We start from the raw sequence: 17026 nt of genomic DNA on the forward strand, positions 1-17026 counted from the left end.
AATAAATGAGATATCTTAATTGTTAACTGTTAGGTAAGAAAATAAAATGTTTCTGCCCAAATTGAAATGCCTTTTCATTTCCTGTTTCTCTAATATTACTAATTGCCTAACAAAATAGCTTGTATTACCATAGACTTAATTTAATTGGGGGGAAAAAAAGCATAACAGAAGCACTATGCAGGCTTTGATGCCATGGAAGCAGGGATATTTTCCTTATATAATTGGCTCTATCCCGCTGTTGATTTTTACTCTGAACTCCTACATTATTTAAATGGGGTCTTCCTCATGTCGATTGATAGTAGGTTGTAGTTGTAAGGTAATGACTGCAGACGCTCATTGGATCCACGTCTGTGAAAATTTATGTGCCTCTGTGTATGTCCCTTTCTCCCAGTTTGTACTTACATATTCACGCATAGGCATAGAAACATTCACACTCATACAAAGCATCTACTCAGAAGTATATGCTTTCTGTCTTTGCCCCCTCCTCCTGAACCATGTTCATTTCTTGACTTTTGCGGAGATAATTTTTTCATCCCAGTAAGTTGAGCAATGGGGCTTCCCTGGTAGCTCACTAGTAAAGAATCCACCTGTCAATGCAGGAGATGGGGGTTTGATTCCTGCATTGGGAAAATCCCCTGGAGAAGGAAGTGGCAACTCACTCCAGTATTCTTCCTGGGAAATGCCGTTGTCGGAGGAGCCTGGTGGGCTACAGTGCGTGGGGTCGCAAAGAGTTGGACATGACTTAGCAACTAAACCACAACAAAATAGAGGAATGCTTTTACTCGTACACATGACAGGATTCTTCATTGTCCATTTTAAACAATTCCTTTTGAGTTTTTCTAATGTCTTAGTGTTGATGTGCTGAACCTTATGACTGAGAGGCCTCCTGACCCCCAATTTGTTGGAGGATATAAGGATGTCCTGGATTTTCCTGGTAGAAAAATGGCATTGGATTTAAAAGTAATTGTCATTTTAACATGGATCTACAAGTTTTTAATTTTCAAAGTAGTGGAATTTCAAGTTTAAGCAGCAGAAATTCTTTAGTCTGCCTTCTGTTCAATCATTTTGCTGTTGTTCAATTGCTCAGTCATGTCCGACTCTTTGTGACCCCATGGACTGCAACGCCAGGCTTGCCTGTCCTTCACCATCTCCCAGAGCCCACTCAAACTGATGTCCATTGAGTCAGTGATGCTATCCAACCATCTCATCCTCTTTTGTCCCCTTCTCCTGCCTTCAGTCTTTCCCAGCATCAGGGTCCTTCATGATGACTCAGCTTTTCACATCAGGTGGCCAAGTATTGGCGTTTCAGCTTCAGCATCAGTCCTTTCAATGAATATTCAGGATTGATCTCCTTTAGGATTGACTGGTTGGATCTCCTTGCAGTCCACGGGACTCTCAAGAGTCTTCTCCAGCACCACAGTTCAATCATTTAGTATTTGTATATTGACCTGCTAGGTTTAAGAAGGATATTATGCTACATTATGTCCCCTGAGGAATAATATCTCAGGATTTAAATGATTTAAAACCATTAAAAGAAATTAGGTGGTTTAGTGGGTTTGCTCTCCTCACTTTTAGACAGTTTTATTGAGATAGAGTTCACAGATCATACATTCTACTCATTTAAAGTGTACAGTTTAATGAATTTTAGTATGTTTACAGTTATACACAGCCATCATCACAGTGATTTCTGAACTTTTTCATCACTTTAAAAAGAAACCACTAACTACTCTCTGTCTGTACAGATCTCTGTGTTCTGCACATTTCATATGAATGGACATGTAATATGGGCTCTCTTGTGTCTGGTTTCTCTTACTCACCATGATAAGGTTCATCCATATTGCTGTATTATCATTCTCTTCGTATGAGCCAGATGAATATTCCATTGTGTAAATACGTGTATTTTGTTTATCCATTTGCCAGTTGTTGTGGGAGAAGGGAGCATACCTTTTAAGAGAAAATTAAAGTGAGGTTTTAAGTCTTCTGCTTACTGGTATTCAAAGGCTGCCTTTTCACAGTGAATCTCTTTCAGGTATTTTGGATGTGTTTATTGGGAAGATAATATTTCCTTGGTCAGTAATGTTGTTCTTATGATGTCTTGTTGAAGTCTGCCATTTTCAGTCACCCAGCTTTCTTTTTTTTTTTTTAAGTTTATTTTTGGCTGCGCTGGGTCTTCGTTGTACACGTAGCTTTCCTCTAGTTGCAGAGAGGACTACTCTGTAGCTTCAGAGCATGGGCTTCTCATGGCAGTGGCTTCTCTTGTAGAGCACAGGGTGTGTGGGCTTTGTAGTTGCTGCTCACAGGCTCTAGAATGAAGGCTCAGCAGTTGTGGAGCACAGCCTTAGTTTCCATGCAGTGTGTGGGATCTTCCAGGACCAGGGATCGAACTGGTGTCCCCTGCAGGGCAAGGCTGATTCCCAACCATTGGACTGCCAGGGAAACCCCGGCTTTCTGTCTTGACCTTGTTGTCCACTGTTTATATCAATAGCACCTTGTAGCGGCTGTGGACTGACCATGTCTTTGTAAGTCTCCTGACTCAGCTACAAGATGTAATAAGGAACCTTTTATTGAAGGGTCAATAAGCTTTTCTATTTCTAATTTATCTTACCCACCAGCTAAGATATATACTGTTGCATTCCTATTGTGTGAATTTTTTGATGGGTTTGGTTAAGCAGACAGGATAACTTCATTGCTTATTATTTGCTCTTGTTACTATTGTATTATGAATAGTGGCATTCACATTGTAGTTTAACACTCTGTGCACCCATATAGCCTGTAATCACTGATAATCACTTGTGAAGTCTGTGAACATAACTCATTCAAACTCAGATCTACACATTTCCTTGCATAAATGCAAAAACATACCCACCTTACTGTAAGTATTTATTTATATTAAGAGTCTCATAGAGTTAGATAAGACTTTTCAGCTTGTTATAATGCTTCTTTGTAGGATATTTCAAATCAGGGGTCTCTTGCTTAGTGTTCTGTGTCTGTCCAGCTCACATCGTCTTGTCTTGTTTTGATACCTGATTGTAAAACCCTGCAGCAGAGCAGGTGTCAATACCTTTCCTGTGTTTTGTAATCAAGTAAAAGTAAGTTTCTCATGGAATTGTCTAGATCGTGTTAGTCATAAGTAAGCTCAGAAGTCTTCTGTCATGCCAAAAAAAAAAGTCATTGTTCGAGGTGCCATGACTTATGCAAATTTCAGACAATGTGTTCTTCTACAAAGACGGTAACATAGAGATTTTCCATGTCTTTGCCAAAACTCAACGTACTTCTCTTGGAAGTTGTTTCTTTTCAATTAGATCATGAATCAGCCATGTGAAAATGGAGGAGGAAAAAACTGTCCTGAAAAGTATACAAGGGGCTATTTTCTGACTTAATCACCATTACTATTATGTGAGTTCTTTAGAACCTTTGTGGCAGTGCCTGAAGTACTTTATTGGATTCTCATATGTAAGATGTATTCATGGGTGTGGAAGTCCATCTCTTTTTGGTCATATATATATGATTACACTTTTCATCCATAGTGTTGGTAGCTGTTACTTTGTAATTGCTGCAGGGTATTCTGAGGCAATCTTAGAATAATTAGTTTCCAGATTCATTACACGTACTTTTTTGTTCCAGTTTTTATATTTTTAAGATAAATGTCTTTGAAGGACGTTTTTATGCCAAGTAAGAGATTTACTTGATCTTTGTCACCGTACATACCTTTTCTTCTGGTACTTGTGTGTATGTTCAGAGACGGGTGATACATGTGGTGATGATTTAATGAGTTAATTATAACATAGACTACTGTGTATCCTCATAGAAGGTTGGCTGATCTTACCTATTTATCATACCTCCATGTGATTTCCAAAGTAGAAAATTCATTTGATTAAGAAATTTGTTCTTGTTAAAAATAAGAAAGGCAAACCTTGTCACTGATCAGCATTATAGCCAATTAATTTGTGTACCTAGATTGTACCACCCAAGTTTATGGGAGAAACTGCTGGGACAGATTAATGCTAAATTAATGACTGAGTTTTTCAGTAATTCAGTTTTAGTGCAGGTTATATACTGCTAAAGAGGTTAACTCTTTAACATTTAAAAATCATTCTAGTAAAACTTCATAATCCAAGTTGTAAATCTTGGTATTCTCTCCAGAAATGAATAAGGAGAAAGCGGATTTTAGAAGGATTTTTAGTTATACATGGAATATTTGGCCAAGTTAATGAACACTTGAGGAGATCTCATGGCAAATGGTTTTTTAGTGTGAAAAGACAAAGCCCAGAACCAAAGTTAGTCTTATTTTTAGTGGGGCTTTTTTGAAGGGGAGGTTCTCTGTGATTGCTCCTTCAGAATGTGTCTGATGTTTCTACATGCCCCATGACCTTATTTTACCTTTTGTTATTTTGTACTAATAGGTAACTTCTGTAAGTGTTCCCAAACAAGGAACAGCTAATGGGAGATGAATTTATTAGTCTCGTGTATAGTTCTTTTGCACTGGAGCCAGTGTCTCGCATCTGTGCCCGCTGGAGCCAAAGCAGGGCAAAGGCTACTAGAGTTTTGCCAAGAGAACGCACTGGTCATAGCAAACACCCTCTTCCAAAAACACAAGAGAAGACTCTACACATGGACGTCACCAGATGGTCAACACTGAAATCAGATTGATTATATTCTTTGCAGCCAAAGATGGAGAAGCTCTATACAGTCAGCAAAAACAAGACCAGGAGCTGACTGTGGCTCAGATCATGAACTCCTTATTGCCAAATTCAGACTTAAATTGAAGAAAGTAGGGAAAACCACTAGACCATTCAGATATGACCTCAATCAAATCCCTTATGATTATACAGTGGGAGTGAGAAATAGATTTAAGGGACTAGATCTGATAGAGTGCCTGATGAACTCTGGACGGAGGTTCGTGACATTGTACAGGAGACAGGGACCAAGACCATCCCCATGGAAAAGAAATGCAAAAAAGCAAAATGGCTGTCTGAGGAAGCCTTACAAATAGCTGTGAAAAGAAGAGAGGTGAAAAGCAAAGGAGAAAAGGAAAGATATAACCATCTGAATTCAGAGTTCCAAAGAATAGCAAGGAGAGATAAGAAAGCCTTCCTCAGTGATCAGTGCAAAGAAATAGAGAAAAACAACAGAATAGGAAAAACGAGAGATCTCTTCAAGAAAATTAGAGACTCCAAGGGAACATTTCATGCAAAGATGGGCTCTATAAAGGACAGAAATGGTATGGACCTAACAGAAGCAGAAGATATTAAGAAGAGGTGGCAAGAATACACAGAAGAACTGTAAACAAAAATTCTTTCCAACCAAGATAATCACGATGGTGTGATCACTCACCTGGAACCAGACATCTTGGAATGTGAAGTCAAGTGGGCCTTAGAAAGCATCACTACAAACAAAGCTAGTGGAGGTGATGAAATTCCAGTTGAGCTATTTCAAATCCTGAAAGATGATGCTGTGAAAATGCTGCACTCAATATGCCAGCAAATTTGGAAAACTCAGCAGTGGCCACAGGACTGGAAAAGGTCAGTCTTCATTCCAATCCCAAAGAAAGGCAATGCCAAAGAATGCTCAAACTACCACACAATTGCACTCATCTCACACGCTAGTAAAGTCATGCTCAAGATTCTCCAAGCCAGGCTTCAGCAATATGTGAACCGTGAACTACCAGATGTTCAAACAGGTTTTAGAAAAGGCAGAGGCACCAGAGATCAAATTGCCAACATCCGCTGGATCATGGAAAAAGCAAGAGAGTTCCATAAAAACATCTATTTCTGCTTCATTGACTATGCCAAAGCCTTGAACTGTGTGGATCACAATAAACTGTGGAGCATTCTGAAAGAGATGGGAATACCAGACCACCTGACCTGCCTGTTGAGAAACCTGTATGCAGGTCAGGAAGCAACAGTTAGAAGTGGACATGGAACAACAGACTGGTTCCAAATAGAAAAGGAGTACATCAAGGCTCTATATTGTCACCCTGCTTATTTAACTTCTATGCAGAGTACATCATGAGGAACACTGGGCTGGAAGAAGCTCAAGCTGGAATCAAGATTGCCGGGAGAAATATCAATAACCTCAGACATGCAGATGACACCACCCTTATGGAAGGAAGTGAAGAGGAACTCAAAAGCTTCTTGATGAAAGTGAAAGAGGAGGGTGAAAAGGTTGGCTTGAAGCTCAACATTCAGAAAACAAAGATCATTGCATCTGGTCCCATCACTTCTTGGGAAATAGATGGGGAAACAGTGTCAGACTTTGTTTTTTTGAGCTCCAAAATCACTGTGGATGCTGATTGCAGCCATGAAATTAAAAGACGCTTACTCCTTGGAAAGAAAGTTATGATCAACCTAGATAGTATATTTAAAAGCAGAGACATTACTTTGCCAACCAAGGTGTGTCTATTCAAGGCTATGGTTTTTCCAGTGGTCATGTATGGATGTGAGAGTTGGACTGTGAAGAAAGCTGATCGCCGAAGAATTGATGCTTTTGAACTGTGGTGTTGAAGACTCTTGAGAGTCCCTTGAACTGCAAGGAGATCCAACCAGTCCATTCTAAAGGAGATCAGTCCTGGGTGTTCATTGGAAGGACTGATGCTGAAGCTGAAACTGCAATACTTTGGCCACCTCATGCGATGAGTTGACTCACTGGAAAAGACTCTGATGCTGGGAGGGATTGGGGGCGGGAGGAGAAGGGGACGACAGAGAATGAGATGGCTGTATGGCATCACTGACTCAATGGATATGAGTTTGAGTGAACTCCGGGAGCTGGTGATGGACAAGGAGGCTTGGCGTGCTGTGATTCATGGGGTCGCAAAGAGTCGGACACGACTGAGTGACTGAACTGAACTGATAGTTCTTTTGCGGAACACGAAATATTAATATTAGCTGAAGCCCCATTCTGTGCTTTCCTGAGGAATGTCATTTGGTGAGAAAACTGATGTTCAGTTCACATAAATTTACAGAGTTCAAGCCAGCTACAAGTATAATAAAGCTAAAGATAATTTAGTTTTAGTGATTATAGAATCTCTTATTTGTATAGGTTTTTGGAACTCATCCAGAATACTTGCAAATGCACTGTTATTAATATTCAAATATGAGTGTTACTGATTGAAAGTTGATTAAATATTTTTATACTAAATTGATCTACTTTATTCATTTTAGATATACTTTTGAACTTGAATATTTATAATTTGCTGGTTTCAACTGTGTATCATCTTTTTTTAACAACTTAAAAAGTTTTTGGAGTATAGTTGATTCCAATGTTGTGTTGATTTCAGGTGTACAGCAAAGTGAATCAGCTGTAAGCATACACATATCCCTTTGTATATCTTCTCTCTGCAGTTAATGGAAATAAGCTGATTAATAATTGGGAAATCCACCCTATCATTTAAGAGTTGTGTAACACCTATATAAACATTTTTGAACTCCAGTATTAAAACAAATAACGATCCCTATCAAGCCCAATTTAGAGGATTATAGTATGAAGAATGTGGCATCATATATGTCAAAGTGTTCATTTACTCATTAAGACTAAATATGTATTAAGCATTTACAAGGTGTGAAAGAAATACATTGGGAAGAATCATAAGGGAAAAATAATTCAAAGGTAATATGTGGAAAGTTTGTTGAGGTCATAAATGGTTTCCACCTTTTAAGCTTTTGTTATCACTAGACAAAGAGCCATATGCTTTATAGTATTTCATTTGAATCTATTGACACAGTTGTGGTGTTACTGTTATCATTTTATAGATGGGAACGAGGCTAAGAGATTGATGAAATTCTTTAAATGCCTTTTGAGGACCTTTATTTGCCAGTATACATTGTAAGCCCAGCATATGTCACCCTGCCATTAAGGAGCTTAAATTCTAGAGGGGAAGACACATCTTAATCAAATAGCCACACAGATATACACACACACACATATATATACACGTGCATGCATGTTCAGTCACTCAGTTGCGTCCAACTCTTTGCAACCCCATGGACTGTAGCCCACCAGGCTCCTCTGTCCATGGGATTTCCCAGTCAAGAATACTGGAGTGGGTTGCCATTTCCTTTTCTAGGGGAACTTCCTGACCCTGGGATCGAACCTGTGTCTCCTGCGTTGGCAGGCGTTTTCTTTACCACTGGTATATATAAACTAGGTTATGAATAAGTAGTATAGATAAATTATAGATAAATATAATCTTCACAACTGTGGTAAGTGCTGTGACACTTGTGAAACAGGAGACTAATGGGGATCTTGCCCTGATCAGGAGATGAGAGCAGCTGCTCTAGAGAATGGAAGTAATGTTTGTGTTGAAAGCTTGAAAGAGAAACAGGAGTTAAAAGAGTACAGCATGGTGGTGGATGGTGGGCAGGTGGAGGGGCTCTGCCCATGACTGCCTGACTGAGTGGGAGGGAGAGCTTCGCACACCTGGATCTGATTGCTATGACTTCAAGCAAGATCCTGAGTTAGCTCCACCGCAGTTTCCTCCTCTGTGAAATAAAGAAAATACTAGTACAGACCTCATGGTATTTTCATGGAGAGCTAGTATTTTTAAGTATCTGGAAATGACAAATATCCAGCAAACCTTTACTATTAAAAATATTAATATTGAGTATTATATTCACTATAATATTACATTAATTATATAAATACTAATATTATCATTATTAATCATTAATGGTTTGCTGTTGTAGATAAATTTTTATGTCCTACCTTTCAGTTCAGTTAGTTCAGTTGCTCAGTCGTGTCCGACTCTGCGACCCCATGAATCACAGCACGCCAGGACCCCCTGTCCATCACCAACTCCAGGAGTTCATTCAAACTCATGTCCATCGAGTCGGTGATGCCATCCAGCCATCTCATTCTCTGTCGTCCCCGTCTCCTCCCACCCCCAATCCCTCCAGTGGAAGAAAAAACAAAGTCGTAAAGAGGGAGAAACAATGCTTCTCAAACCTCTTCAGGGGCTTCCTTCTGTTCTCAGGGTGTCTCCTCGGAACCCACTGCCCAAGAGCTCTGACTGTCAAATCCTTGAGCATAGGGATTCACGATGCGTTTTATGTCACTTAACACAGTACTTGGCTCTGCAGTGATCGGTTTTGTGTAGTGATGATATTTGAAGCTGTAGGAGGGGATGAAATTGCCAAGTTAAAGAACGAGGAGCCTGCCCGTGAGAAACACCTGTATTTATTTACAGTGGAGAGAGAGTGTGAAGCTGCTGCCAAAACACTAAGATAGTTTGTCTCTACAGTCCAGAAATGAAGGAGAGTTATGCCTTAAGCTTCCTTGAGGTCTCGGAGAACGAGGAGACTAGAAAAAGGGACCAGATGTGATGAGAATATCCCTCTTGGAGAAAGCCATTTCAGGACCGTGTGTGGCAGAATCCAGATTGTATAATTAAAATGTAGGTGGAAGCACTGGGTGGTGGGTGCATGGATTTTTCTTTCAAGATATCCATGGTAAAGGTAAGCAGAAATTATTCCTTTTATTTAAGATGTAGGCTTAAGAACTTTTTTTCTTGTTCTTGGGCTGTTGGAAAAGCTGATCATATTGAAATGGAGGAAAGAGTTTCGGGGCAATGGATGAGGTGGGATCCTGGAGGTGTGGAGGGGTTGCTGGCTTGAGTTAGCCAGACCTGCATAAGGGTCCTGAATCCAGAAGGAGGAACAACCTGATAAGATCATCTCTCTTCTCCTGCTGTTCCCTTTCTGTCACTTCGCTATCATCCCTGATTTTCTGTAGTTGTGGGTGCCCAGCAGTGAGTAGGAGACCTGGTGTATTATGAGCTCCATAACAAAACGGGTGTGATTACCAAAATGAAGGCTTCTCCATCTCTGCTCTTCCCAGCTCTCTCCTTGTAAAGTGTATACGTTTTGAGGCTTAACTGGCTTGGATAGTTTTATGATAATTTATGTTTTTGAAGTGTGGGTGAGTTGGCAAGTGATCACATTGGTTCTGTTTTGTTCTGAATAAATAGTATGTCAAACTTTTATGCTGTTTCAAAAATGTTATTTAGAGTAAAACTTCCTTTGAAGCCACAATAGTCTTGTATTCAAAATATTTATTTAGACCATATTGTTTAAATATATATAATTCCCTTAAGGCACAATTGTAGTCTATATAAATCTGGATTTAAAACAAATAGACCTTCTGGAATTCATAGAAATACAAAATGGATATTCCAGTGCTTAAGTGTTTATATACAAAGGGAGTTGAGGTGTTCCAATGTTTGTATGTTTAGGTACAAAAGGAGTAGAATTCATGAAAAAGGATGATAGTACAAAAAGTTTTAAATCCCAAGTGTGCCAGATGTATAAAGTTATTTAGGAAGAGAAAAATATTTGAATCATAAACTAGTTCTGAGTAAATGAATGAACAGTTGAACCAGTAAATAAACAAATATACCTAAAATAAAGCAAATCTACAAGTCTCTTAATTTGTTTTGTCCTGAATATAACTATAATTAAAATTGAGGAAAGTGTATTTTAAAACACAATGTAAAATGAGGCTATTTTTGTGAAATAATAAAATGTTATCAAATTAACAATTTAAAAGATGTATGTCTTTGGTGCAAGAATTAACATATAGTTCTTGAGAGACAGTCATTCTTAGTTTTGGTCATTCTTTATTTTGGTAAACAGAGTTAATTTTTTTTTTTTTTTTAGTGTTTGTGAAAGATTCTGTTATCGTATCTCAGATTATATAAATATTTTAATGTCAGTCTGGTTGCTGTATCTGAATTTATAACCGAATAGTGTACAGAGTGCCCTGTTTTTCGTAGAAACACTGCCCTCTAAAAAACTGTTTTGGGTTTACTATAGTAACAATCAAACTGAGTTTCCTAATGAACATGCCGTTTAAAGAAGCTCTTTCTAACCTGGAATGTTCTGATGTATTGCTCAGTCAGTTAAACTACTGAAGTTGTTATTAGAAATTTGGAGAGAAATAGTTTCCCTTCCAACCTCCAGATATATTATTCTTGCTATGTCAGCAATTCCTTTGCTCTCCCTGTGTCTTATTACTATTTCCTTTATTCACTAATACATACAGCAAAGTTGTACAACCTCCTAATATGTAATTGGACTGTTGACACTGGAAGAAAGACCCTGAAACATCAGACAGATGGTACCCTTGCCTATTTTTCTTGCAGTAATAGAGGAGCAAACTAGGGTTAGAGGTGAAGCAAGAACGGAGGCTACGGCAGTGACTCTTAAAACTGAAAACTGAATAAGGACCTATAGATTTAATGTTCAATAGCAAAAGAGAAATATTTTAAATTTGCTTGATCTAAAGCATGGGGAACAGTAAAAGCCCATTCAGTCTTATTCTCTGTAAATGGAATTTGGCTCAACCATGTTAACAATATCTAAAATACTGTCTGTTACAAATGAGACAGTTTATATAAAAACCCAACTGGTTCCAGGAATATGAGCCTCTGAAGCTGTGTAAGTGGGCAGAGCTTTCAGGCCCAGCACTGCAGTTTCAGGTAGCCTCATGCCTCTCCCCCCAACCCCTCCCCACCCCCAAATCAGTGATTATTGATTGCATCTAGAGCTGTAGAGAGATCTTTTCCTGGCAATTCAGGTAGTTACAGTAGATTGTTAATCTGTGAATGGTTGGACAAAATCCCTTCTGTCTTCACAGTTTCCATGCAAATTAGGACTAAATGTATGAGATAAATTTATTAACTGTAGTTCTGGAGCATAGGTCAGCTTTAGCACAATTCTTCAGCCTAGGTTTTTAATCTATAAAAAGTTACACTTCATTAATGTTAATTTCCTAGGGATTCACTTTAAAATGTAAACTGATGAGATGATTTTTAAAGGTACTTGTAAAGAAGTACAATGTTTTTAAGTGTGTCTTCCAGTGTTCTATAATATAGGTGAATTGTTCCAAATATCGAATATTCACATAAATGTCTTTTCCTCTTCTACATCTGATCTAAAAGCAAATTTAAACTTATTTTCTTACATCATTAAAATAAAGAGAGGGTTGTTTTGCATTTTTAAAAATAGGAATGCAAATGGAATTAATATTTCAAGGAGTTGCTGCTGCTGCTGCTGCTGCTGCTAAGTCACTTCAGTCGTGTCCGACTCTGTGTGACCCCATAGACGGAAGCCCACCAGGCTCCCCCGTCTCTGGGATTCTCCAGGCAAGAACACTGGAGTGGGTTGCCATTTCCTTCTCCAATGTGTGAAAGTGAAAAGTGAAAATGAGGTCAGTCAGTCGCGTCTGACCCTTTGCGACCCCACAGACTGCAGCCTACAAGGCTCCTCCATCCATGGGATTTTCTAGGCAAGAGTACTGGAGTGGCTTGCCATTGCCTTCTCCGAGGAAGTGATAAATGAGACCAGAAATATAATGGATGTTATTGGACCAAAAGGAGTGTCTTTCAAAAGGTGTCTGAGAGTTTGATAAAGCATTTCAATCAAACACCGCAGAAGAAAAATCATATTCTGTTAATAGTTTGTATATCATGTTTTATTTTCAACATTTCACTTGTTATTGTATGAGAGTCTGTATCTTTTGCAGTCTTGTCAGCGAATATTTGTTAGTAGCAATCTTTTTTTTCTCTTTCAGATCTCTGGTATTACAGAGCCAGCATCTCATAGAATAAGAATAAGGTTCACTCTTATACTCCTTAGTCTCTGCTTCCAATTTAAAGCTTATCTGTGAATGGCAGGAAACATTCTATTAATGAATCAGCTTTGTTTTCTAATATGTTTTGGTAAGAGATTTTTGATGGTTTCAAAATTCTTCTCTTAATCTCTCCAGGCCCCTAAGCTGTTAAAAATGGGAAGAAGGTGTTATTTCTTAAAATGCTGAAGAAGTAGGGTCCCTTTTGAACAGATGCTGATGTTTTTCCTCCTCTCATTCTCAGGCCATCCGCTGCACACTGGTGAACTGCACATGTGAGTGTTTCCAGCCGGGGAAGATTAACCTGAGGACTTGCGATCAGTGTAAACATGGCTGGGTGGCACACGGTGAGGAAAATCTGGACTTTTCTCCTTGCTCTTGTTATGTTCGTGTAAGCGTGGGTTTTTTTTTTTTTTTTCTTTTCCTTTTAGAGCCATCCCTGGCCTGGGGAAGAGAAGGGTCAGCTGTGCCCCAAGTGTTAGCTCCCATCTAGCCTGCAGCTTCTAAATAGCATATTCTTGGCTCCCAGAAGTAAGGCCAGGCGGGCAGCTCTCAGCAGAAGGGCTAGATGTTTATAGCACAGTTGGGTTCTGAGTGAACGCAGCAGCAGCCAGCAAGCACCAGGCCCCATGGAAACTCAAACATACCACAGTTGGCCTTTCAGGGCCGGGACCTCAGAGGCGAGCTGGCAAATCCTCTTTGCTTGAGGAGAACTCCTCCGTGACTGCTCACCCTTGTCATCTGCTTTCGGGGCAGAGTTGATCCTCCCAGATGTTAAATTTTGTATGGTCTTAAGGTGAGTGAGTGAGTGAACGGGAACATTATTTGACTGGTATCTGAAAAAAGAATCCATAAATACCCTCTTTCAGCATGCCCAGGGATTGGAGGAGGTTGGCCCCTGGTGGAGGGTGAGCTCTGCATAGGTGTGTGTTCTGGGCGAGGGTGACCCAGGGCCACAGCTGGAAGTGCAGAGGCTCTTTGCCAGATGCACAGAGCTGTCCCATCCCTGGGCCTTGACCAAGCATTTAACTGTCCTTCTGTCTGGTTTATGTTATTTATGTTGAGGCCAGAGGAGACTTGGGAATAAGCAGAGACATTTTCTTTACTTCCTGGACAGTAGAATCTTAAAAGATAGGTAATGTTTATAGAAGAAATCCTGGCTTGAGATTTTTTTGACAGCCTTGGGGGATTGGCTCTTAAGTGGACATATTCTTCATTCCCAAGCAGTGCCAAATATCCAGTGGGTTGTATTTTTATAAATGTCATGTTATTCTAGCAAGATCTGAAGAAATGACACCGGGCCATGCCTTGAAATGCCTTCAGTTTATCATGTATCTTGCTTGCTGGGGGTGTGTGGGTTGGCGTTGTGGAGACATTTCAGCCCTGTGTCTGTGAGGGAGAGAAAAGAGGTAGAAAGAGTAGTATGAGGGAACATACTAGAAGGCGTCCTCCAGCACCTCCAGGAGGGAACTTGTTCCTGCTTCATTAACAAGGCCAATACGTGTAACAACTCTCAGTCTAGTTCCAAACAACCTTTAAGCTGCTGTCACTTTTGTTTGCAAATGACTGTTCGATGATTTCTTCTCCTTTCCTACAGTAGTCTGCTTGCTAGGACTGCTGTAACAAAATGCCACAAAGTGGGTGGCTTAAACATCAGAAATTTACTTCCACGCAGTTCTGAATGCCAGAAGTCCACAATCAGGATGGTTTCGTTCTGAGGATTCTCGTCCGGCGTGTAAATGGCTGCCCTCTCGTTGTGTGCTCTCGTGGTCTGTGCTCTGTGGGGGCACACCCTTGTTGTCTCCGTGCATCCGGGTTCCTTTTCTCCTGAGGACACCAGACGTGTTGGGGGAGGGCCCAGCCTGATGGCCTCCCTTGTCTCCAAATACAGTCACATTCTGAAGCACTAGGGATGAAGGCTTTTAGCATACGACTTTGGCGAGAACACCGTGCAGTTCATATCACTACGGATCCTTTCCCACAATGTGTTTTGGCTCTGCCAGGTAATAGCTTATGTCCCGAGCCCATAGAATCTTGGAGACAAAAAAGAAAAGAAAAAACGAAAAAGAATCCGGCAGGCAGTGTGGGGTCAAATCTTGGCTCTACCACTTTGATGGCACATAGCTCAAAATCGCTGCATCTGACTTTTCTTGTCTGTAACAGAAGGTTAATAATACCTGCCTTGTAAGATTATTGTTAGTATTGAAGATAAAATATATGAAGTCTTTAAAATAAATAATACTTGTTAAAAGTAACAAACTGGACAAACATGAGCAATGGAGCGGGGAGCAGTCATTAAACAAAGGACTTTTCATTCATTCCCTCTCATTTTTTCCAAAGCCATCTTGCGTTGCCATCATCTATCTACTGTGGTAGCCTTGCGAGTATAAAAGTTTACTGTGTCACCAGTTTATTTTATCTGTCTAACTTCCACATGCATATTACATTAGTAGTGTAATGGGGAGGGAAAAGCAATATTTCTTCCTTCTTGAACAACATAAATTATCCCCAGCCACTGGTTGTTTCTAAGATTTTCTGAGGGATGTGGTTTTTTCCCCCAAACTTGAATAAGGTTATTTCTGTTACATCAGACTGGGCTTTTCCTACTGTGTCATTAGTAATCTTGTGTTTCTGGTATGTTAATTTCGAAGTTTCTCAGTTCTAACTTTTCCTCACCACTATTATCACCTTGACCTCTTTTCCCCCCACAGTAGCAACATGTCTGTATATAACTCACAATATGTGCACACAGATACATATCCCATTCTTCCCCCATATAGTAGGACATATCTGACAGCAAGGGTTTGGCTCTTAGCTTTTGAGTTGGCAATGAAATGAGAGCATCCACTCTTTTTGCCCTTAGCATTTCAACTAATTGCTTCACTCTCTTCCCCTGCACAGAAAACCCTGAAATCATGTCTTCAGTTATTTCTGTTCAGAGGTGAGGCACAGCGGTCTCTCTGGCTGCCTTACTCGGGACATTATTCTTTATGTGGGACAAGGAGATAGTGACTTATTTTTCTATGGTGTGATTTTTCTGAAAGTGGATAGAACAGCAAGCAGTAAGACTACTAAAATACATCTCATATAATCATTTCACCATAGCACTGAACACACTCCACCAGTAATTGTACCATAAAAAATTAACATTTGCCATTAAAAATAGCTACATGCCAAAATCAGGGGTACTTTACAAAAAAGATGAATTTTTAGAAATTTGTTGACCTCTTCTGAATTAATGTCTTGCTGTATCTTCTTTGTAATCAGCATCTTCAGTTTCTTCACAAGATTTTGGATTTCCTAAGTTATTATTCACACACACTCTCATTTTATAGCCTTATAGATTGTATCTTAAACCTACTTGAATTGGTGACTTTAGTTGCTTTATGAAAATGTTAAGATGTTTTCAAAAATTAAAAGGCATAATGAATTCATCATACTGTAACACCTGAACTTTGAAATTACTCACTGGGCATGGTGCTATACACAGGTTACTTCCTTGAAATCTTAGCACCATGAGTTGAGAGGGGGGAACCCAAAAATGATTCCTTGACTACCAAGAGGCATTTCCCACTGAATTAGTGAAGGATTCCCTGCTCTTTTTCCCCATTAAGGAATTTTAGCTCATGCACTTTGATAATAAAAGCTGGGCTTTATTGATTTTTAACATTATTTAAAACAAGTTCTTTTGGGGTATAGGTTGTCCATACAGACAGTGTATAATAACCTGGCATTTTCTAACTTTGTCATATTTCACATCTTTGGTTAAAGGACTCCAGCATGGTGCTACTTAATTCACTTAACAACTGTATTTTTTTTTCCTTCCTCTCTTTGCATTGTCTTTTCTGTGTTTTTCCTTCATTTGTCTTAAATTACCAGAGTGAGTCTTGCAGAAAATTTTAAATACACGTTTTCTGCAAGTTTGATTTTTCTTGGTTTAACATTATCAAAATAAGGTATCAGCATTAGAGCACTAATGGACTTCTTTACTGATGACATGAATGTTTGGGTTGGTCAAAATCTAGGACGTGGCATTTTGACCCTTTCCTACCGTACTAGGATAGTAATTTTGCTATTCCCAGCATTGAAGCTTCAGGCAAAGAATTTTTAAAAACACTCATTTATCTATATGGTTGTGCTGGGTGTTAGTTGTGGTAATTGGAATCTCTAGTTTTGGCATGCTGGATGTAGTTCCCTGACCAGGGATCAAACCTGGGCCCCCAGCATTGGAAATGCAGAGTCTTCGCCACTGGAACCCCAGAGAAGTTGCTGGGCCAAAGATTTTATATTGTTGTTGCTGTTGTTCAATCACTAAGTCATGCCCAGCTCTTTGTGATCCCATGGACTGCAGGCTTCTCTGTCCTTCACTGTCTCCTGCAGTTTGCTCAGACTCATGTCCATTGAG

At 39.5% G+C, this 17026-nt stretch overlaps 1 protein-coding gene across 6 annotated transcripts in view; it reads left to right on the forward strand.

Annotated features, from left to right (window-relative positions):
• The window catches only part of BNC2 (basonuclin zinc finger protein 2), a 490816-nt gene that overhangs the window by 303003 nt on the left and 170787 nt on the right, over nt 1-17026 (forward strand). For all 6 annotated transcript variants that reach the window (XM_088837882.1, XM_088837885.1, XM_088837883.1 and 3 more), the window contains one exon: nt 12866-12968. In XM_088837882.1, the coding sequence (XP_088694008.1) occupies nt 12866-12968 (103 nt within the window). The remainder of the gene's footprint in view (nt 1-12865; nt 12969-17026) is intronic.

The sequence above is a fragment of the Moschus berezovskii genome, chromosome 7 (assembly GCF_049115385.1).
Source record: "Moschus berezovskii isolate FMDL1 chromosome 7, NW_MosBer_1.0, whole genome shotgun sequence".
Lineage (NCBI taxonomy): Eukaryota > Metazoa > Chordata > Mammalia > Artiodactyla > Moschidae > Moschus > Moschus berezovskii.